The sequence below is a fragment of the Gossypium arboreum genome, chromosome 5 (assembly GCF_025698485.1).
Source record: "Gossypium arboreum isolate Shixiya-1 chromosome 5, ASM2569848v2, whole genome shotgun sequence".
In the NCBI taxonomy this organism is placed as follows: domain Eukaryota; kingdom Viridiplantae; phylum Streptophyta; class Magnoliopsida; order Malvales; family Malvaceae; genus Gossypium; species Gossypium arboreum.
This window is the reverse complement of record NC_069074.1, coordinates 71,990,956-72,015,325: the sequence shown is the minus strand read 5'-3', so window position 1 is coordinate 72,015,325 and position 24,370 is coordinate 71,990,956. Positions and strand designations below refer to the sequence as shown.

General features: G+C 36.0%; 2 protein-coding genes and 1 pseudogene across 2 annotated transcripts; 2 read left to right on the top strand and 1 right to left on the bottom strand.

The window, feature by feature from the left end:
* The first annotated feature begins 7,455 nt into the window (after window positions 1-7,455).
* Window positions 7,456-13,680, top strand: LOC108450203 (uncharacterized). The gene is made up of 10 exons (XM_053029028.1): window positions 7,456-8,068; window positions 8,474-8,551; window positions 9,787-10,461; window positions 10,602-10,704; window positions 11,249-11,346; window positions 11,473-11,647; window positions 12,344-12,514; window positions 12,606-12,706; window positions 13,194-13,215; window positions 13,330-13,680. The coding sequence occupies exons 1-10, from the start codon at window positions 7,763-7,765 to the stop codon at window positions 13,368-13,370; spliced, it is 1,770 nt and encodes a 589-aa protein (XP_052884988.1). The 5' UTR covers window positions 7,456-7,762; the 3' UTR covers window positions 13,371-13,680.
* Window positions 13,681-16,258: 2,578 nt separating this feature from the next.
* Window positions 16,259-17,786, top strand: LOC108452662 (auxin-responsive protein IAA32-like). Its single transcript, XM_053027570.1, has 4 exons — window positions 16,259-16,454; window positions 16,635-16,884; window positions 17,409-17,516; window positions 17,588-17,786. Exons 1-4 carry the CDS (start codon window positions 16,307-16,309, stop codon window positions 17,658-17,660), a joined length of 579 nt encoding a protein of 192 aa, XP_052883530.1. The 5' UTR covers window positions 16,259-16,306; the 3' UTR covers window positions 17,661-17,786.
* Window positions 17,787-18,062: 276 nt separating this feature from the next.
* LOC108451803 (receptor protein kinase-like protein ZAR1) lies at window positions 18,063-20,600 on the bottom strand (annotated as a pseudogene).
* Window positions 20,601-24,370: the final 3,770 nt, after the last annotated feature.

Sequence of the window (24,370 nt, the reverse complement as noted above, 5' to 3'; positions counted from 1 at the left end):
GGAAAAATATTATCGGCAATCCAATTTATTAAAGGAGTACGTAGAGATAAAGTCTACTACTTAGCCACCTTGAAGATGGAGGAAACCATTAAGTCCGTTGGTGAAATCCCTAAGGAAGTGGCCAAATATTACAGTCTTTTCGGGATGTGATGCCCGCAAAATTATCAAAGAGTTTGCCACCCAAGAGGGAGGTAGATCACAGGATCAAATTGGTGTCCAACATGGTGCCGCCAGCTAGGGCTATACCATATGTCCCCGCCAGAATTGGAAGAACTAAGAAAATAGTTGAATGAGCTTTTAGATGCAGGATTCATTAGGCTATCTAAATCTCCGTATGGTGCACCGGTGTTGTTTCAAAAGAAACATGATGGGTCGTTAAGGATGTGCATCAACTATCGGGCCCTAAATAAGACCACAGTGAAAAATAGGTAATCTATTCCCCTTATTGTAGACTTGTTTAATTAGCTAGGTAGTGCGAGATGGTTTACCAAGTTAGACTTAAGATCGGGGTACTATCAAGTTCAGATAGCCGATGGGGACGAGTCAAAAATAGCTTGTGTGACGAGGTACGGTTTGTATGAGTTCTTGGTAATGCCCTTCAGACTCACGAATGCCCCAGCTATATTATGCACCTTAATGAATAAGGTACTTTAACCTTTCCTTAATTGTTTCGTGGTTGTTTACTTTGATGATATTGTGGTGTATAGTAAGTCGCTCAACGAGCATTTACTAAACTTGGCAAACAGTTTCTTTTCTCTCAAGATCTGCAATATAGTTCTCAAGTGTTCGGCATGTTCAAACTCATCTCGAGAATAAATTAAAATGTCATCTATAAACACTACTACAAACTTATCCAAATATGGCCAGAAAATCCGATTCATTAAGTCCATAAATATGGTCGAGCATTTGTTAAGCCAAAAGGCATCACCGAAACTCATAATGTCCATACCTTGTCCTAAAGGCGGTTTTCGACATCGACTCCTTAACTCTCACCGGTAGTAACCGCACCTCAAATCAATCTTTGAAAACACTGTGGCCCCCTTTAACTGATCGAATAAATCATCAATCCTCGGTAATGGGTACTTGTTCTTTATAGTCACCTTATTAAGCTGACGGTAATCAATGCAAAGTCTCATTGAACCATCCTTCTTCTTTACGAATAATACAGGAGCACCCCAGGGAGAGAAACTCGGTCTCACAAATCCCTTGTCTGTTAACTCCTGCAACTGAGCCTTCAATTCTTTTAATTCAGTCGGAGCCATTCTATATGGAACAATCGAGATCGGTGCAAGATGCCATTAACAAATCAATGGCAAAATCTATCTCTCTGCTTTGGAGGCAACCTGCAATTCCTCCGAAATACATCCGAAACTCACAGACTATAGATATCGATTCAAATTTCAGTTGAGACATCTCAACATTCATTACATAAGCCGATAAGCTTCACACCCTTTTCTCATGTATTTCAGCAGACATGTGCGAAATCACCATAGGCAATTTATTTGATTCGCTGTTTCAACCCACGAATTTCTCCATTTTCACATTTTAACTCTAGTGTCTTTTGTTTACAATCTACCTTAGCATCATACAATGTTAACCACCCATTCCCAAGATAACGCCAAACTCACCAAATGGTAACAAACATCAAGTTGGCCGGTATTATAGGCGTTTTGTTGAAGGATTTTCGATAATTGCCTCTCCTATGACTAAATTGTTGCGTAAGAATGTTAAGTTTGAATGGACTGATAAATGTCAACAGAGTTTTGAAAAGTTGAAAGCACGATTGATCAAGCACCAATTTTAGTACAACCGAGTCGAAAGGAGTTCGTAATTTATAGTGATGCATCATTGATGTGCCTTGGATGTGTGTTGATGCAAGAGGGCAAAGTAGTAGCTTATGCTTCGAGGCGCTTAAAACCGCATGAGAAGAACTATCCTACACATGATTTGGAACGCCATTGTTGTTTTTGCCTTGAAGATTTGGCGACATTATTTATACTGTGAAAATGTCGAATTTTTACCGATCACAAAAGTTTGAAGTACTTGATGAATCAAAGGGACCTAAATTTGCGACAAAATAAGATGGCTTGAATTATTAAAGGATTATGATCTAGTGATTGATTATCATCCTGAAAAGCAAATGTAAGTTCTTGACGCCTTGAGCGTAAAATTTCTTTTCACTTTGAGAGCCATGAACACGGGTTAGCATTGTCGATGACGGGTCAATTTTAGCGAGATGAGAGCTAAACCGTTATTTCTCCAGTTGATTTGTGATGCTCAAAAGAATGATAGTGAGTTGCGGATCAAGAGAACTCAATGCGAATCGAGTTATGACTCAGATTTTCGAGTTGGAACAGATGACTGCTTGATGTTTCGAGACGAATATGTGTGCAAAAAATGATAAATTGATTCGTAAAATATTACATGAGGCGCACAATGGTCGCTTTATCGCTTCACCCCGGTAGCACAAAAATGTATAATGATTTAAAGAAGTCAGATTGGTGTGTATGAAAAGGGACATTTCAATTTGTAACTAAGTGTTTGATCTGTCAACAAGTAAAAGTGAACATCAAGTACCTTCGTGATTACTTCAACCGGTAATGGTGCCTGAGTGGAAATGGGACAAGATTACCATGGATTTTGTAACCGGTTTGCCTTTAACTCCTAAAAAGAAGGATGCTGTTTGGGTAGTGGTTGATAGATTAACAAAGTCCGTTAACACCTCGTGTTCGACTCCGACAACGGTATCGGGTATGGGGTGTTACATTTAGTGGTATCAGAGCAGTGTTTAGTCGATTCTCGACTAACCTAGCATGTGTAAAAGTTTAGCTATACATGCCACCGATCCGTGATAGTGTGATATCTTCCGACGCGTATGAGTACCGCCTTATTTAGACAGGTACTCTCCAACCGAAATGTCTCGACCATGTTCATGGTTATGTGAAGGTATTTGAGTAAAATTATGATTATGATAAGTCTCGGTTCGTAAAAGTATGAATAAAGGTTTATGATACATATGTGATAATATGTGAGATGAAAGTTCATGTTGTGATAAATATTCATATTTGCTTAATGCTCATATGATGTAGTGTATGTGGCTTACTTGATAAGATGAACGGAATAAATAGAAAGTAGTGGAGGTATGAATAAAGGTCATAATATTATGATACTAATGAAAATGTCCTTGTCTTGATTGGATGTCGAATGTTGATGAATGTTAATGGTATATAATTTTTATGAGGTAAAGGATTATAATGAAATGAACTTATCTATGTTAAATTGTTGGACCTGAATTATATGATTGTAATGATATGTACATGATGATGCACGAAATGAAAGTTATGATTGTGATGCAAATATCTATGTTTGTTTGGCCTTATATAATGTCATGAGCATGAATTAATTTAATTAATTGAATGGATAAGTAAAGTCGTCTAGAAAACATAGAATGTATGCATAAGTATATTGTCTAAATGGGACAATAGGAAAATTGGTGTAAGCCAACATGAATGAATGACATGATTTTGATGATGTTACTATGATGATGGAAGTTGTGTCATATGTGTATGTATAAGAAAGTCGAGTCGAGGTCCTACAACCCTCCCCTTACCAAAGTGGTACTTATAATGGAATTTCATGAGATTTGTATTGAATAAGTTTTCGGTTGAGAACCCAAAGAGTTCAAAGATAGAATAATTATAAGTATGATCCGAGATTGAAAATGAGCCGATAAGTAAAGTCGAGCCGTAAAGTATCGGATTGACGTAAAAATTATTGGAGTTATGCAATCGTCCTAGTTAGAAAAGGAATTTTCCTTGGTAAATCAATTACTCAAGTGCAAGGTCGAGAAAATGTAAATCAAATTTATTCGAATTGGCCTTTTTAGTGAATGGTTTAATATAAAATTTGTGACGACAGAACTAGTTGGGGAAATGATATTTCAAATGTGAATTATCCGAGTGTGACATTATGACCTGATGATTTAGCGCTCTTTTGAGATGTTCTATGTGTTCACCCGTTCTCAGAAATATTTCTATGATATAACATTTGAGGGAAGTGTTCTAAACTTTGAGGGAAAATGAGCTATTTGTTAAAGAGGAGAAATGCTCATTTGCTCAACGAAAGGTGCCATTTTTAGGCCACATTGTGGGAGGTGGCAAGATCCAGATGGATGAAAACAAGGTTCAGGGCATTGTTGAGTGGGAGGCTCCAACCAAGGTGACAGAGTTAAGATCTTTCCTTGGGTTGGCGAACTACTATCGACACTTTATTGAATGCTACTCTAGAATTACCGCACCCTTGACGGGCATGTTGAAAAAGGGTAAAGTATGGGATTGGAACCCACAGTGTAAGAGGGCCTTTAATCAATTGAAGCAAGTGATGACAAGGGAGCCCATACTTGTGCTGTTAGATTACTCAAAGCCTTATGAGGTACACACGAATGCATCAAATTATGCCATTAAGGGAGTACTGATGCAAGATGGGCATCCAATTACTTTCGAGAGTCAAAATCTTAGTGAGACTGAACGGAGATATATGATTCAAGAAAAGGAGATGACCGCTATGGTGCATTTCTTACGCACATAGAGGCATTATTTACTGGGTTCCAGGTTCGTGGTTCTTACCAATAATGTTGCCAGCAGTTATTTTCTAACCAATAAAAATTTGTCTCCTAAATCAGCTTGTTGGCAGGTTTTTCTAGCGGAGTTCGATTTCACAATAAAATATAAGCCAGAGAGTGCCAACATTGTGGCTGATGCACTTAGCCGAAAGATAGAATTTGTGACAATCAACCAACTCGATAGGTCCTTATTAGAGCGCATTTGAGAGGGATTATCCCATGACCCCATAGCTAAAAGTTTGATTGAGCTTGCCAAGAAGGGGAAAATGAGGAGATTTTGGCTTGATGGGGAAGTGCTATACACCCATGGGCACTGCCTCTATGTGCCTCACTATGGGAAATTGCGCAAGGAAGTCATAAAGGAATGTCATGAATCAAAATGGGCGGGTCATCCAAGAATGTATCGTACCTTGGCCCTTTTGGAGGATTGTTACTATTGGCCTCACATGGGTGAAGATGTGGAGACCTATGTAAAGACTTGTCTAGTATGCCAACAAGACAAGGTCGAGTTAAAGAGTCTAGGCGGTTTGCTACAACTCTTGCCCATTCTAGAAAGATCATTGGAGAGTGTAGCCATGGGTTTTATTGTTGGTTTGCCTAAGTCGAATGGGTTTGCAAGTATTCTTTTTGTGGTGGACAAGTTTTCAAAGTATGCGATGTTTATTCCAGCTACCAAAGAGTGCCCTGCTGAGGAGGCAGCCTGTTTATTTCTTAGACATATGGTGAAATATTGGGGACTGCCACTGTCTATTATTAGTGATCAAGATAGGCGATTTACGGGCCGATTCTGGACGGAGTTGTTCAAGTCAATGGGCTCAGACTTAAACTTTTCCACAAGCATGCATCCATAAATAGATGGGCAAACTGAACGAGTGACTGCGTTGTTAGAGACATATCTTCGGCACTATATGAGTTCGACACAAGGGGATTGGCCAAAGTTGCTGGATGTAGCCCAATTTTCATACAACTTGCAATGAAGTGGGGCCACAAATTAAAGTCTGTTCGAGATAGTGATGGGCCAACAGCCACTCACACCCAACGCTGTTGTGACCCGTTATACAGGACCAAATCCTGTAACCTATTGATTTTCGAAGGATTGGCAAGAGAAGAATGACTTTGCTAGAGCTTGTTTACACAAGGCAAGCAAGTGCAATAAGAAGTGGGCCGATCAGAATCGAAGAGATATGCAATTTCAAGTGGGCGACTCAGTCTTTGCCAAATTACACTTGATGTTGCGATATACGGGTTTGTACAAGGGGCTTGTGTGAAGATGCAAGGGGTCGTTTAAAGTTGTGAAGAGAGTAGGCAAGGTAGCCTACAAGCTTGAGTTGCCAGCGAAGCTCAAAGTCCACCTAGTGTTTCATGTAACCATGCTTAAGCCATTCCATGAAGATCAAAAGGATCCGATTCAAGGCAAGTCTGAACGAGTACCAATGGGGGTAAAGGTCTCTTACAATCATGAAGTTGAGAACATTGATACAGACCGTGTGATTAGACAAAGGTACCATCGACCGCGGCATGAATACATGGTTCGATGGAAGGGACTTCCCGATAGCGAAGCAAGTTGAGAACCTGCTGAGGCATTGTGGTAGTTCCAAGATAAGTTAGACATGTTCCATGAGGAAGACCCGACGGGGGTGTCACTAAAACAAATGGGGGAGAATGTCATGGGTTGCGGGTGGGAACTTGCGACCATGACGAACTTGTACGATCCATCGCATTCGAGGGAGGTCATTTGGCCCAATCTGACTAGTCCATTGCTTGGAGAGATTGAAAGCCCATCTCTAGAGCTTGACAGATATGGAAAGTGATCTTCAAAGATATGCTTGGCAAATATGGAAGGGGATCTTCAAAGATATGTGATCCTAGACATTAAATATAATCTTTAGAAGATACGACTCTATAATATTAGAGATTTGATATCTAGATAGCTTTAAATCTTAGCCATTGATGTATTTTGATTTGTACCGTTGATATTGGGAAGGCTCAGCTATAAATAGATGCCTCTCCCCCTCATTGTAATTCATTCAATTATTAATAGAATTTTGAGAGCATTCACTCAAACTTTTCTCTCATGTGTTCTTGCTTTCTATGGCTTTTGTTCATCTTTCAAGTTCGTTCTTACTTCGTTCTTCTCCTGTTCTTCGTGAGTGCCATAGAGGAGTTCTTTCGAATCCTCAATTGTTGCGAGTTAAGCTGACTTAGGTGTTTTTTGAGCGAGGAAACTGCCTAAGGCCGCACGGATTGCTTGTGAAAACTCTAAGTCCATGACACAAGGGCGTGCTCGCAGTCCTCAAGCACTTAGCAAGTTTTTAACATTTATTTTCTTAAAATTTATTCTATATCTATCTCCATAAATAGTACTTCATTGCCGTAGACTACGCCGGATGGGATATTACACCTCAAGTATGAATTAGATTATGACAAGTCATCTTGTGAAGTTATGGCATTGTTGTTAGTCATCTCTACTGAAAAGGTGAATGATTATGCAATCTTTGACTTCCTATGTTGCAATTGATGAAATTTGTAAATATAGAGGGTAAAATTTATTAAATTATTTAGAATTAGAATTAAATTGATATAATGTATTAGTGTTGAGGGTTAAATATTTAATTATATCAATTAATGTCATGATTTCTATTAATAATTTAACGATGGTGGCTACAACAAAAACAAATAATAATATTAATGATGAAAATAAATATTTTTATAGTTTGGTAAATAAAAAGAAACATGCTTAATAATTAAGTAACTAAATTGTATGGTTTACTCAAATATTTTTAATATTCATTAACAGAATAAAGTAAGCATTTAGGCAAATTGCTTCCCCCCTTCCCTCATCTTTGGGTAAACAAACCGTCACGTATGGAGTGTAATATTAAGAAAAGCGTGAGAAGGACTGGCATTTGGTATCCCACCATAGGTGTCCGGGTGAGCTAAAGTAATCAAAATCATATAACGCTTTCAATTTTCGCGAATTTTACCATCACATTCACCACGTGGCCATCAGGAACAAATGCCACGCCGTAGCCAACTCAAAATCATCATCCAAAAAGTCCACATTCCCTATTCAACCAAAAGAAAGAAAAGCAATCAATATTCAAAGCGTTTGAAAGCAGAGGCAGCAGCGATTCAAAGAAAATGTCCACGCTCCAATTCCATTCCCAACCCCAATCCCGATTCGAATCCGATATCCGGTTCGCTTCCTCCACTTCCTGCAGTTTTCGTCCTAGACGGAACTTCACCCTCCCACGTCGGTTTCGCCCTCGCCCTCTATCTCTCCACTCTCATTCCTCCACCTCTTTACGGCCACTCCCAAGAGCTTTCTCCAACGATCCTGCCGTTACCGAAAAGCCTTCCATTTGTACAGCCGACGAGCTCCACTATGTGCCTCTACCTAATTCTGATTGGCGCCTTGCCCTCTGGCGTTATCACCCTCCTCCTCAGGTTTTTTTTTCTTCTCTTTCACTTTGCGGATTTTGTTATTACTAGTATTTTTCTTTCTTACTCTCTTTCTTTCCATGATGCTATGTTTGAGAATACGAGTGTGAAGATCTGAAGTATGCTATATAAATTATGAGACAAATAGGTATAGTTTAGTTGAGATTGATTGTAATGCTATGTTTGAGAACATGAATGTGAAGATTTGGAATATGTTATCTGACTATGATATAGATACGCCTACATTATGTCTAAATTATATATTTGAGAGGTATAAAAATATGAATTTGTGATATATCTTGAATATTATATTTATATGTGCAATTTATACTAATTTTGAAATCCAAATTTATGTTTGGCTGTCTAATTGTTTTTATTTATAGATAGAGAGAATGATTTCTTTTTTAACAGGCGCCACCTAGAAATCACCCTCTATTATTATTATCTGGACTGGGGACTAATGCCATTGGGTATGATCTTTCTCCTGAGGTAAATTAAGTTCTGCTTTTAATTTTATGCTAATTTACTTAATTTCAATCTTATGTGCTTTTGTTTTGAAATAGTAGAATGTTATTGTTTTTTATCTTTTTATATGGAGGAAAAGTTTTGTAATGTTGAAATCTTCTTTTTTCTGTTAGTTAAAACAAAGCATTGGAATGTTTGGCTTCCAATTAATTTGGACATTACTGTCCAGCGCCATTGTGGCTATAAACTGAAAAGTATAAAATAAAATTATAAAACAGTTCTAGTTCTATCCTTAACTCTTTAATTTTTAGTTTTAATTTGGGATGAGAATACATGTTAAGTCATACTAGATGAAATAACCATACCTAATCAAGGATCCACATTAATTTGTTTTTTGTGTTTTTGTCTTCAAATTATTATTTCAAAAGGAATGTTTTTTATGACAAAAAAGAGCCATTTCATGTATCTCAGAGTGGGTTTTGGGTTCACTAGTCTTGTATTTCTGTCCATTTCAGTATGCTCTTTTTTGCTTTTAGTATGGATGCTCAATTGTTTTTCTCTCAGATTTCATAGATTTTATGCTGCATGAGGTTGTTTAGCTGTGTTTGCTCATGGATTGACCAGGAGTAATGGACATTTTATCTTTAGCGTGTAATTAATACAACCCCAAACATTTTCAGTTTGAGATTTTCTATGATCCTCTTGATGCTTCATAGAAACCAAAATCTGATGAGTCCTGGAAGACCATTTAGTGTACCATGTTGTATGTTAGTAGCTGTTGATATTATAAATATATATTATATCATCACTTTTATTTATCCAAGTGATAGCTACCTGTGAGATGTCATAATTTCTAAAGCCCAAATCTGATGCTTGATGAGCCATTAGGCATATATAGTTGAACCAAGCTTAATGAGAAACTTACACTTGACAGTTCAATCCATATGGACCCTTTACGTCACCAACAGTCATCAGCTGTTGACTTCATTAGAAAACCTGTTATGCATTTCTTTGACAATTGTATGGATAGCCTTGTTTAGACAACAAATGTAGCCTATACACTTTATGGAAGAAATTACATAACAAAATATTCTATTCTCTAGGTTCTCTTACGCTAAGTTCCGTTATTGACATGGTTACATGAATACTTAAATAAACAACACCTTCCAAATTTACATGTATCCTCCAAGATGCTTAATATTATTTCCTTCTCATTTACTGATAAATATGATACTTTTCCTGATAAATTCGGTATGCAGTCTTCATTTGCAAGATACATGTCAGGCCAAGGATTTGACACATGGGTTCTTGAGTTTCGTGGTGCTGGGCTGAGTGTGCAGGCATCAAATTTGAAAGAACTTAAGCAATCTGCTGATGCAGTATCTGAGCAGATTGAAGCTATAGCTAAGAGTGTGGCAAATGAAGTGTCTCCTCAGAAGCAGCCAACTGATGTTTCTGGTTACCTATCCGATTCTGAGTTTTATTTTCTTAGAGAAGATTCAATAGGGATTGGAACGGCATGGGATGAAGCAAAATTGGTTGCAGAGTTGACAGAAATTTTCATGCGTTTGTCTGAGAGACTTTCTGGCTTTCTTAGTGAAAGTCAATCAAGACTAATATCAACTAAATTATTAGATCAGATATCAAAACTTTTGGAAGATTCTCAGTTATCTGAACGCTTTGAGGAGGTGAGGATAAAGCTCGCCAACGTATTAGAAAAACAACAAAACTCAGTTATTGCCAGCCAAATTAGAGATCTGAGTCAAAGACTTGTAAATATTATTGAGGGAGGCCAACGATCTGTTTCACCTCAGTTCATTGATATTCAAGAGAGGCTTTCTTCAACAATAGAAGATTTTCAGAAACAACTTGACTTGATTGTTAAGTATGATTGGGATTTTGATCACTATTTGGAGGAGGATGTTCCAGCTGCGGTAAGGTGACATTTTGCAAATCTCACTCATTTGTACTTTAATTAGAATGTATGAGTTCTGTTTCTTGTTTTTCATTTTACATGCTATTCATGCCTACAATCCTGAGGTTGAATTGACAAATTTAATCTCCATTCGTATAGATGGAATACATAAGGGCGCAGACAAAACCAAAGGATGGAAAACTGCTTGCAATTGGTCACTCAATGGGAGGCATATTGCTTTATGCAATGCTATCACGGTGCGGTAAGATATCATCATTTAAATTTTATGCCATATTGTGATGTTTTTCATGCTTAAAGTCTGATGCATAATGTCCCTCAATCAGTTGAACTACACTTTGAAAACCCCATAGGAGGAAATGTTGTGGCTGAACTTGTCTTCTAAATCTCAAACTAACAATTTATCAGCTCAAAATACGTAACTGTCTTGGATTTGAAATAATTAGCGGAATTTAAGAGGTACAAATTCTTTATGCATCATCACCTATTTAATAACCAATTAAAATAAGAGCTATTAAACCCTCGGAGTTCATATAGTGCCACTGTTACAAAAATGAGCTTACTCTCAATCTGTCGTATCGAAGGGCCACTGCATTACCACTGCTACAATTCTAGACAGCAGTAAGCCTGCATATAAAGTTTGATATATTCTGAAGAAAAATTGACTTGTTTGTTCAAATACCATTTGCTAATATTGATTTTAATGTACTTATATTTGGCTTGCTCTCTTTTGCTCTTGATATTGATAAAACTCACCATTGCTTGTGTGTCACATATCGTCTTGTAAGGTTCTGAAGGACGGGAGCCAAGACTTAAGGCTGTTGTAACTATGGCATCAGCACTTGATTACAGATGTTCAAAGCCACTCAAAGTACTCTTACCTCTTGTAAGTGCTTGAGCTAGTGTCATGCACATTAGTTGCTATGTTAATGTGATTTTGAAGACTACCTAATTGAAAGTTCTATAGAATTAGGTTCCCTGAGAAATTAACATCATGGCGTTGGTTCTGCAGGCAGATCCTGCCCAAGCACTTAACGTCCCTGCTGTTCCATTTGGAACATTACTGGCAGCTGCTTATCCTCTAGCTTCTCAGCCTCCTTATGTATTGGGTTGGCTGAATGATCTAATATCAGCAGAGGACATGATGCATCCGGAGTTGCTAGAAAAGCTCGTCTTAAATAATTTCTGTGAGTACGGGCATGTTTTTTCTTACTGCAAATAGTGTTGTCAAGTGTGCAAGGTGTTTTGTAGGCACTAGAACCCTGAATATTGTCTAAGGCGCAATGTGTACATGTGCGTGTTTTTGTACATGTTTGTGTGTGTCTAATAATATATAATATAATTATAATGATAAACTTTAAAGAGTGGTCCAAATTATCCTATAACTAAATTCTCTCTTTTTTTGGCCAATATGCATGTTTTCCTTATGCTCTCAAGTCTGTTGCTGAATTTAAATAATCAGAAGTTAAGGGTTTCTTGTCATCCTCCTTTTACCAATACTGGTACAATTAATATGAAAATAAAAATGAAAGTGAACTTAAATCAAATGGACCTGTTTTTTTATGCATATTGCCTTACAAAAAGCCCACTTAGGTGGACGCTCCCTCGCTTGGAAGGGTAGGGAGTTTTATGGTTTGGCACTAAGGTACAATGGCTTGGTAATGAACATCTGGGTATACTGTTGTTAATGCCACAAAAGATTTAATAATTTGATCTTCAGACACAAAACTGGGTTTCTGATTTTATACAAGAGATTTTTGTCATTTTCTGGCCAGCATTGACTCTGAATATAATCTCTAGTTGCTCTGTTTTGAATTTATCAAATTTTCTGCTTTCATTCACTTGTATATTCTGACTTGCATAACGTCAACTATCATTTCCAGGTACCATACCAACTAAGCTTATTATGCAGCTCACATCAGCATTCGGAGACAAGGGGTTATGTGATAGAAGTGGTAAACTTTCCTACAGGGATCACCTAAATAAAAGCAATGTCCCTGTCCTGGCTATTGCAGGAGATCAAGATCTGATTTGCCCACCCGAAGCTGTTGAGGGTAGGGGTTATTTTGTGGTTTAGTTAAATACATGTAGTCAATATGGTTTTCATAGATATTTATCATTTCCCCCCTTCTTTTCTAAAACCAGAAACTGTCAAGCTTTTTCCGGAGAATTTGGTAACCTATAAACTATTTGGAGAACCTCATGGCCCCCATTATGCACACTATGATTTGGTGGGAGGACGATTGGTAAGCATGCTGATAGAAAATAGGGTTAATTTACATTTTGGACATTGAGATTAGCATAAACTTTCATTTAGGTCACAAAACTTTAATTTTATCTAATTAAATTTATTAAACATCTATGTAAACTTCTAACGGACAGATAAACTTTTTTAATTCTTATCAAGATAACGCCTGAAATATCCACTCAGTACGCATATGGTCCTTTTTTTTGGCCGGCAAAACTGTCTGATTTCAATCCTAAAATGGATCCAATAAAGTCAACATGGATTTTTTTAACCTAAAATGCTGGTTAGGTGTGCTGAGTTGGCATTTCCGTTAAAGGAGTGACCTAGTTAGTTCAGAGATATAAATGAAATTAAAGGTTTGTGACTTACAGGAAAGTCGATGTTGACCCGAAATTTGACGTACTCTAGAAAATATTTAACAGGCTACTTGATTATTATTTGACTGCTGCATGGATAATGTTTTCTAAAATTTGTTAAAACTGCAGGCTATGGAGCAAGTTTACCCATGTATCGTCCAGTTTCTTAGTCAATATGATTAAACATGATTGCAAAAGCTTTTGTGAGGCAACCATTCATTTTTTTTCCCAATGGTGGTTAAAATATGAGCTCTTTTGGTGGCAGCATCAGATTTATATCAGCCACAGCTATTGTTATGTGATTGATCATTTCCGTGGAGGCATTGGTAGGGCTTACGTTACTCAGATTCAGGTTTGAGTTTTGGACAAGGGTATGTCTCAGGTATGGATATGTATAAATTTTTATTTGGAAAGTCTTCGGAAGGTAATATTATATATTCATGTCCAAATGTCAATCTTCAAGAACTGAATTTTATACTAATGCTTGCAATAGGTCCATTGTTGAATTGTTTATGTAAGATTAGGGTCATGGAAATTGTAAGTTTGCCACATGTAAACCATCCAACGGTGCATATGTGGTGATATTGTTGAATTTGATTAGCATTGTTTTGGAAAAGTTTAGTTGTCAACTGTAATGATGGTGGGAAAGACTTGTTGAAAACTGAACGTAGCCTCTTTGTTTCTTGGTGTGGAAAAAGTAATTAAAATTCTTATTTAAAATGTAAAAGGGTCACTTTGAATTCAAGACTCAAATATTTATTTTGATTTAAGGTAAAAACTGAAACTGTTATGCTTGGTTTGAGTTTAAATTAAAAATTTTAATATTAATTTTCAAAATTCATTAAATGAGAAAATATTTGGTACACTAGTTTTAGAATTTTTAGACTTCACAAATAAGATCGGAGATTGACAAGTATTCTACAAGGATATAGTAAAATATTAAAAAAAATAAGTATTCAAAAAAAAAAAGACGTAAGACAATTTTTTAAGGCTATTTGTGGAAAAAGAAGTACACTATTAGTGTATCAAATATTAACACTATTTAAATATCATATAACTTCACTAATTTTTTTGCTTTCTACTATCATGTAAACCTAATTATGGGTGGGCTACCCCACTTAGGCTTGAAGGTTCGCCTGAAAAGTTGGAGGTTTTTGAACAAAAATATAGGCTTAAAAAATGAGCTTTGACAAAAAAAAAATAAGACCCATTGTCTAAATGCGCCAAGACTCGGATAAGGATTTTTTGGCCCAGGTTTGGCCCAACTCGACTTAAACTGCATAATTTTTTTTATTGCTGTTTACTATTGTTTTGCTACTACATTGCTATTATTTTGTTGGTATCTCGGATAAGAATTTTTTGACTCAGGCTTGGCCCAAGCCCGACTTAAACTGCATAATTTTTTTTGTTGCTGTTTACTATTGTTTTGCTACTACATTGCTATTATTTTGTTGGTATTATTTGGATGTTGTATAAATCTTCTTTTATGGTTAATTTTGCTTCTATTTTAGAGCTATTTGCTTACTAAGTTGCAATCATTTTAGTATTATATAAAAATATTTTTAATGTATTTTTAATTTATTGGAAAATATTTATTTTAATATTTTTCTTGTATTTGATGTATTGTATTTTTAAATTTATTTTTATATAAAAGTTTGAGCTCCTCATTTTTTATCTGAATTGAGCTTGAGTAAAATTTTAAAGCTATTTTTCGAGCTAAGTTGGATTAACGCTTAAAATATGGGCCTAAATTTGGTATTGGTCCAATCGAGTCTAAAATTTTTTTAACTTTTAGCCTTAATTTTTATAATAATGGAGAGCACTAAAACTAACATACTTTTTTTAAAGTACTTTTTATCACACTTTTAAAAACATTTTTCTAAAAACATTTTTAAAACCACAACAGTAATAAAGAATTAGCCCTTAAATTTTATACTGTTATAAGTTAATTCCCACTTCATAAAATAATATTTATATTTTACTTATACAAAACTTTTTGTACAATAATGATTAAATCTAAACTATTGCGGAAGAAAATGAACACCCAACCGGATTCACTTATTAGAAACTAGTAAAATATATGTATTAAATAATTTCAATTTGTGTAGATGAAACGAAGGGCACAAAAGAAAACAGCTTTTTTGGGGAAGAGGTAATGGTAGGAGAGTTTCTGAGCAATGTCTCATTGAAGAGGTGCAGCTGTGTCAATTAACCAAATCTCTTGGAGACACATCAAACCACTTCCAGTAGCATAGGAATGGGCATCCTGCAAATTTCAAAACTTCTCTAAATCACTCAAATTTATTATTTCACTGGTTTCAATTGACGTAAATACATATGATTAAATCAACTCCACTCTTTTTTATTTCATTTGTGTGTTCAACATTTATTTTAATACTAAAATAATGTGGATCGTAAAGAATATTCCAATTTCCTTACTTATCGACAAGCTTTACTTTGGTTCACTAGAATTAAGTAGCTGAAAAGCTGAGCCAATGTAGCAATTGTTGGGCGGCAAAATCCGACCAAACTTTGGTTAAGATGACTTCCGCCATCCCTTGTTCTTGTGGTTTTTAGTGTGTTTTTGCATGTTGTTTGTATCACAAGAAGATAAACCATTCATCAATCATTGATTATGGACAGCTCTTTCCTGTCTTCCACATTTGGTGCCCCCACTTTTTACATCCCATTTCACTATTATATTCTCTTATCCGATTATTTCATGTGTTCGTATCATATTCAGTTAACTTTTTTTGTGTTAAAATTGTGAATTAAATTTGTTTTACATTTCTTTTAACTTTTGATAAACTAATAATTCATATTATATAAGTTTTGACGATTTCTTTTGTTTTAGTCATGTTTAAGTAATTTTTTCTGTTTACATCATAAAATTCAATAGAAAATAATTAATGTGTATTTAGCGAACAAGGCCTTGACATTGTTGATAAAACCTAAGACCCTTTTTTTCTCGAGTATTTAGGTTTGAATCTCACTAGTGCAACTATCAATTCTCTAATCTTACGATACCTAATTAACATATGTGGATCCATTTGTACTTTGTATTAGTTTGATTTTATTTTTGTAGTGGGTGAAAAATGTAATTATATACTTTTCAATATAATTAATATGGTATTTTTCTATATCTGTTCTGCCTCTAATATAAATAAGTGGTGATGTTAGAGCAGATCAACTTGCTTTTGGTAGCAATCGAAGTGACAAAAAAGAAAAAAAAAATCAAATTAATGGATTCCAATGCTTCAAGCTTTCTTCTAAACGACTCCATTCTTCACTCAGTTTATAATTATCAAAGCAATGAAGAAAATGGTATTATTGATCTTGGTCTGAGTCTGGGAACTGTCCAACCTCAACCTTACCATCCATCTACACATTGTAAGTCTTTGTGTTTTCTGTTCAGTTTGATCCCTCTACACATTATAAGTTATACTCGCAGTTGAAAAAAGTATATTGGATCAACTTGTTCAACCGAGAAATAGTGGTTTGTTTGATCTATTCAATTTGAGTGTTTTAAACATCATTGCAATGATCTAACTCTTAACTCTTTTGAGTCAGTGGTAAGCTTGGAAGGCAGATATAGTGACCTGTTAAATTGGCCCCGCCAGCCGAATTCGTCACACCAAAAAAGCTCGAACGCTGGATATTCCGAGGAGTGTCAGGACGAAGCAGAAGGGGTTGAAAGCAAGGAGAGGTGGGTTTATGTTAAGGTAAACATGGATGGAGTTATGGTTGGTAGAAAAGTTTGCATGGTTGATCATGGTGGCTACTTAGGCCTTGCACAACAACTCGAAGAAATGTTCGGTATGTTATTATTCTTAGAAGGTAGTGACTTTTTTTGTATTCCTAAATTAGAAAAAAAATCATTTTAACTCTCCACATGATTTTCTGCATCTTTTCATTTTTAAATTTGTATTTTTTGTTAAATCACCCAAAAATAGAAGAAAAGTTAACATTTATTAATTTTGCTGATATGTCATACATATAGATTACCACGTTGATATTTAATTATTTTTTAAATATTAAAATACTTTTATAATTTTTAAAATAATTTTTATATTTTTTAATTTAAAAAATTAATTAAATATTGACAAATCATTCACGCTTTATCTGACGTCGAAAAGTTAAAAATGTTACCGCTTTTATTCATTTTAGGGTAATTTAAAAATAAATACAGATTGAAAGACTAAAGAAACAAAAAATTAAATAAATGACTAAAATAATTTTTTTATAAAGTTAAAAAATCAAATATATCGTCATACCTTCAAATTTTATTTTAATTAAGAGTTTCAGCAAGCGTGAGCGCTATCTAAATGATGATCGGACAGGGAGACATTCACTCTCGGGATTAAGGTTATTCGGTGTGGAGTCGGAGTATTGGTTATTATACAAAGACGACATAGGGGAAAATTGGAGGAATGTTGGGGATGTCCCCTGGAAGTAAGCTAATTTACCTGCTATCATCTCAAATTTCACTTTTGCTTTCATAATTTAATTTTAATTTAATATAGGGAGTTCGTGGAACGGGTGAAACGGCTGCGTATTTGCCGAAAGAAGGATGATGTTTATCGTCCATCATTCTGAGTACGTAGCTGTTGTGTTTCGTTTTCATAGTGCTTACAAGATGTTTAGCTTACTCAACAACTCCAAATCTTTTATTTGTCTCATCCAACTTTGAATTTCTATGTATTTTGTAATTAATTTTTAATTATTTCTATTATTAAATAATAATTTCCATCTTATCAACCTAAATTTATGAAAAACTAACCCCCCTATATATTGATACAACATATGAATGTGATTGAATTTCATTATATCATTGAATCTACCTACATCCATACTTATATGATTAATATTTTAGCAATTCAACCTTGTTTATATAGATTTCCTAGATATGGATATGTTATTCTAAAGGTCCTCTAAATACATGAAAAATACTCGTAACATAGTAGAAAAATAAAATAAAAATAAAAATAAAATGACTGGTTTTACCAATATGATCTATCACATATATTTCACATATATATATATATATACACACATACTCCAACAGCCATTTCATGCAAAAAGATCTTACCTAGCAATAACATATCACCTAAGGAATCCTACAAAAACAAAGACATGAACATTTTGTCTCCAGCATGATTGCGTCGTTATTGCTGTACATACGAGCTAACAGTTTCAGTCGAAGCAGAACTAACCATAATTTCGAAACCATGCCTCCCCAGTTTGATGAAAAGAACTTGGTTTTAATTGATTTCTTAATCAGTTGATCTGGTCAACCTTTCCAAAGCATCAAAGACATGCCTCATGGTAGGTCTTCTTTCAGGGCTGCTATGGACACAAGCCATTGTGATCTTTAGAACTGCTATTATCTCCTCCTCTTCATCCGCATCCGGTGCTAAATACGGATCTAAAACATCCAAAAGATTTTTTTTCTTCAATGCATAGCTGAATCCAATGAACAAGATTCATTTCCGAGTTACCTACACAAACAACAGGGTATTTCCCTGTGAGCATTGCTAGCAAGATTACCCCATATGAGTAGACATCCCACTTCTGTGATGGTTTTACTACTTTCAGGGCTTCAGGAGCCTGGTAAAAAGATCTCAAGTTCTTGGAGGAATAAATGGCAGTAGCTTCCGAGGAAGCACTCTTTTGTAGTCTCTCTTGGGGTTCATCTGACAGCATTCGGTCAGATTGCATGATTGGGGAATTTCCAGCAATACCAGCTAGTTGCCCAAGTCCGAAATCAGATATCCGTGATTCCATGTTCTGGTCAAGTAATATGTTACTTGGCTTCAAATCTCCGTGAACATGTTTTTTGGGGCTGAATTCATGTAGATAAACCAAGCCTTTGGCTATGCCCTTAATGATTTTTAGTCGTACAGGCCAAGATAACGGTGTGACAGATACCATCCCAGCCTTCCCTGATACAGATAAGAAAAAAGTGACATGTAATACAAATTGCCAAAAGGTTATACTAACTGCAGTTCTAGTAAGGTAATACAATGTTAACATACCATGCAATGCAAGGGCAAGGCTTCCATTAGGTACATAATCATATATGAGGAGCTTTTCATCGACAGACCAATAATAGGCTCTGAGAGTAACAATGTTCGGATGCCTCAGCTTTCCGATTGCTTCTACTTCAGTCCGGAATTCCTTAAACCTTTGAGAGCCACCTTCTCCCAGTCTTCTAACAGCTAAAATAAGCCCATCATCGAGCACAACTTTGTACATGATACCAGTTCCGCTCTTCCCCAGTACAAAAGCAGAAGCTTTAAGTAGTTCATCCAAATCAAATGCCAGTTGTGTATCCAACAGCACAAGATCATACTGCTCTAGATTTTCCGATAAAGTTTCCAACTCAACTTTCCGGAAGCACAAACATCCCTTTCCATTCCTTCCCTTCTCAAACCCATCACCATGATCATCTTTATCATTATCACAAACCCAGACGATTGAACAACAATAGGATAACAGCATCCCAAGAATGCATACTCCAATTATATCACTCACTATAATAGCAATAACAGCTCCCTTACTTAGTCCTCTCTCCTTGTCTTAGTCCTCTCTCTTTGTCAGCTAAATTCCCAGTCGAGTTATTATCCTGCAGAAGCGGATGTGAAGAAGGAGAAGTCGCACCAGTAGTATCCAAAGAACAAGGGTTCTTCAATGGAGGGCCACAAAGACCAGGATTACCAAAAAATGCTGTTGGTCCTCTGTTCATTAGAGCACCTTTTTGGGGTATTGGACCACTTAAATTGTTATAAGTGAGATCAATATAAACCTTCTCAGGAAGATCACCAAGGCTACCTGGGATTAAACCAGTGAAGAGATTGTGAGACAAATCAACAGTTCCTTGCAAACTAGAAAGATTCCCAAAATCCCAAGGAATTGAACCATTGAACTTATTGAATGAAAGATCGAGATTTTCAAGCGAAACCAAGCCAGTTCCAAACCCATTTGGGAGTGAACCGGTGAAATTGTTTTGGCTAAGATCAAGGGTCCTTAGTCTCTTGCATTGAACAATTGATGAAGGCAATGAACCATTAAAGAAATTCTCAGATAAATCCAATGTTTGAAGGTATTTAAGCTTCCCTATTTGATTTGGCAAAGACTCAGACAATGAATTCCCATACAGAACCAAACTTTGTAATCCCTCAACTTCAAGCAGCTCAACAGGAAAAGCCCCAAACAACTTATTGTTCCTCAAATTCAAATGGCGAAGATCAAACAAAGAGCCTAAAGCAGAAGGAAGAAATCCACGGAGTTTATTGTTTGGAATGCTAATGGAAACAACCCTTTGTTCTTTGCATGCAATCCCATTCCATGAACAAGGGTTGTCATGAGAAGAGTTCCAGTTGCTTAAAGACCCTTCAGGGTCCTCATAAATGGAGTTCTTAAAGGATAAAAGTGCATACCCTTCATTATTCAAACAAGTCACTACAACACCATGAAAGCACAAGAGAGCTAAAACCAAAGAAAACATCTCCAAAGAAAAATAGTGATGAAAATGCAAAGCTTGGGGGGGGGGGGGTCAAAGGACTTACCTTTTTTATTACTAGGAAAAACCAAGTAAGGAATAAGAAAGCTTGAAAAGGGAAAATGAATGGAGAGTTGAAGTGTTAAAGGCAATGATGGGAAAATGAGATAGCTTGGGAAGATGGGTGAATTACTTAATAAGGTGAGAAAGAAAATAAAATTGGAAAAAAGGTGAAAGTTTGTAAAAAAATATTTTATAGGGATGTATCTCTACTTCTCTAGTCTTATTTATCATGATATTTCCCTCTTAAACGTGCAAAATTAAATGAAGATAAAAATTATTAAAATATATAAATTTTTTGTCAAAATCAGGGTATCTACTATGATTATTTTTCTCATCATGATTGCTCTCTAAATAGGTAAACAATTGGCCATGAAATGTGCTCCATTGGTTAAGGGATGAAATGAGTAATTATGATACTACACCTTATGTGATGTGATCCGGCTCGGGTAGTTGAGTCGAATTCACTTAGTTGCCCGATCGTAGTCGAGAGAGTTGTTCGTGCCTCGAATTTTTAGTAATAGAAGTAAAAAAATAGAATAGGGTAAGCGAAAGGTTTCAAGAAGTGTAGAATTAGCAATAGGTTCGGCTAAGGGTAGCAAAGATGGATGAATGATAGACGGCTCGGTTTGGTTAACAAGAAAGAAATTTGAAATGGGAATGTAAAATGAACTCAACGTCAGGAATGATTCAACACTAAAAAGTGTCACCCTGATTCCTATATTGTTAAGGTGAAAAGGGTGAATAGATGGATAGGTGAACGCCACACCAAGATTGGTGATAAGTTCAAACAAGGATGATTGACGCCACTAGCACAAGCTAGATAAGTCTTTCGAAACTTGTACGAGATATGAGAGGAAGCAACCTCACAAGAACAATGTTCATTAAACAAATTGGCAAAAGTCCTTTTACAATAAAATCAACAAACTATTTATAGGCAATCATGTAGTAACCGAATGGACAAACTAGCTAGCTTAAAGACTAAGCAAATTCAGTCATGAATTAACTAGAATGTTCTAGAATGAAAACATTAAGTAACTAGTCTTGATTCGGCTGATGGGGATGTGTTTGGACAGCTTCATGTATGAGCTTTAATCACTTGAATGAATGTGCACCTTTGGGAGCTCAACGGGTTGTCTAGGTGCTGCCAAGGTGTGCATGAAACTTCCAAGAGGTGTCTCTTGGCCGAATAGGTGCTTAGAAAACTCCAAGGGTCCTCCCACATGCATCGGTTGTACAAGGAACTTGGAAGGAGGCTTGAACCTAGCCGTACATGCACTTGCATTAATTGTCCTCCATTCATGCATGTGTGCCGTCCAAGGAAGATGTATCTTTCAATATTCATTAACCCTCCATGTACATGAATGTAAGGCTTCCAAACATTGAACCGAAACATGCATGTATCTTCCCGTTCAATGAACATTCCCATACATGCACCTTGTCATGAATGAACCTCCACATTCGGCTAACCTACATAATTAAATAACATAATTAAATAAAATAATTATTCATATAATCATAATAAGAATATTAACTAAACAACTTAATGACAATAACTAAATTTAGTCATATTAATTATAAGTCAACTATTAAATTCGGCTAGCTCAAATAGTCAAAAGCACTTAGTGAGCTAAGTTGAGCTAGGGAATTCGGCATGAGCTATAGCAAACTTAGTTAAAAACAAAATCAAAACTTAGTTTATTAAAATGAAGAAGAAATTAGCTGAAATGAGCTAAATTTGAGCTCAAGCGAGCTAAATCAAGCTCAAGTGAGCTAATGGAAGCTGAATGGCGTATGGGGAGCTGGAAAGGAGCTGAGATCAGATTGCAAAAGGGTGCATGGAGTCTTCAAGGAGTGGTCCTTAGCTCCTCCAACGTCATGACCTTGTTGTCATCCCAAATGCGCAACACCAAGGCTGATAAAGCGTCTTGAATTTGCTTGGTTCGAACTCGAGTCATAGGGCCTTTTGGAAGCTCGAATAGATCTTGGTTTGCATTCGAGGTTGCCCCGGGTGTGCTCACATCATTATGGTTAAATACTAAAATGATATAAATATGTCTTGTTAGGAATCAACCCGATTAAGCAACGAACAAGAAAATAGTGGAATAAATTGAGAAATTGAACACACAAATTTAACGTGGAAAAACCCCTCTAATGAGGATAAAAAATCACGAGCAAAGATAATTTTACTATAATGGAAAAAGATCGAAGAGTACAAAAGATGGAGATTAAGACTAAACCCCGAAAACCCAAAAATAAAGAACCCTCAAAACGTAAACACAAAATTCTCTAAATGTGTTATGAGTTCTAATTTCTAATGGGTGTTTTTTTCTAAGGTTGTAAAAGAGCCTATTTATAGGTTAAATTCATAGGTTAAATAATAATAAAATAATCTAAATTAATCAGTGTTTGATTGAAACAAGTAAACAGAGTTTAACTAAAAGATTATTTCTCAAATTTGACTGAAAATAGGAGTCATATTTAACAAATCTCCACCTTGACTGATATTTTCACAACGCCATCATTGCCAAATCCCGCCACGAGCCTATCTTGAACTATGCAGGGAATTAACTGAGTCAAATTTGTGCTTAGAAACTGGAAGACTTCTAGCCTTTGACTTGTACACTGCCAAATCAAAACTAACCCGGGTTTGATTTTCACGAACACAGTGCCCTAACTTTTCAAAACCTGCATCCAAAAGAGAATCTTTCTTCAACAAAATGGTCATACCTTTTTCCCTCCTATGACCAAGTTGCCTCCGCTCCAAACAAGTTGACTTCAACTCCGTAACGGACGAGGGACGTCCGATTTCACCAGTCACTGTATAACCTTCCAAAATATAAAGACTGTCGGTTCTTTTACTTTTTAACAAAACGAGAGCTCCACGAGATACTTTAATGCCGCTCGACTCGATGTTGATTTTGCATCCTTCAAGTCTAAAATACTTAAGGAGATGAGATTCTTTAGTAAATCAGGTACATACCTGACATCTGAGAGTGTCCTAATCATCTCATCGTGCATCTTAATTTTAACAGTACCATTACCAATTACCTTACTTAGATGAATCGTTTCCCATACGCACAACTCCACCTTCAACCGAACTGTATGTGGAGAACCATTCTCTATTGGGACACATGTGGAAAGAACATCCTGAATCTACAATCTACTCGGATGTGAGCTTGGTGTTATCGCTTGTTGACACTAACAAGAAATCATCACCATTTTCATCGGCCAAATTAGCACTAGCTATATCTTCCTCGTTACTCTCAGCAGCTCTTTTATTTCGCAGTTTATAACAATCTGCTTTGACGTGACCTAACTTTTTTACAATAGCGACACCTTTTATTTCGTTTCTTTGTTGCTACCAAAACGGAAGCTTGCCTATTATCTTTCTATCCAAATGAAGTTCATTGTTGAGTTTTGTCTCTACTCAAAGAATGACCCTTCACATCTTCGAACGAGAGTTTGCCTTTGCCATAAATCAGGGTCTCCTTGAAAGACTTGTATGAAGGGGGTAAAGAGCATAATAATAACATAGCCTGATCTTCATCGTCAATATGAACCTCAACATTCTTTAAATCATTTAAAAGAGTAATAAATTGACTGATGTGATCTCTAAGAGGCTCACCTTCGTTCATGCGAAATGTAAATAGACATTGTTTCAACACTAAACGATTAGCTAGAGACTTAGTCGCATAAAGAGTTTCTAACCTTTTCCACAAGGTAGATAAGGTCTTCTCCATCA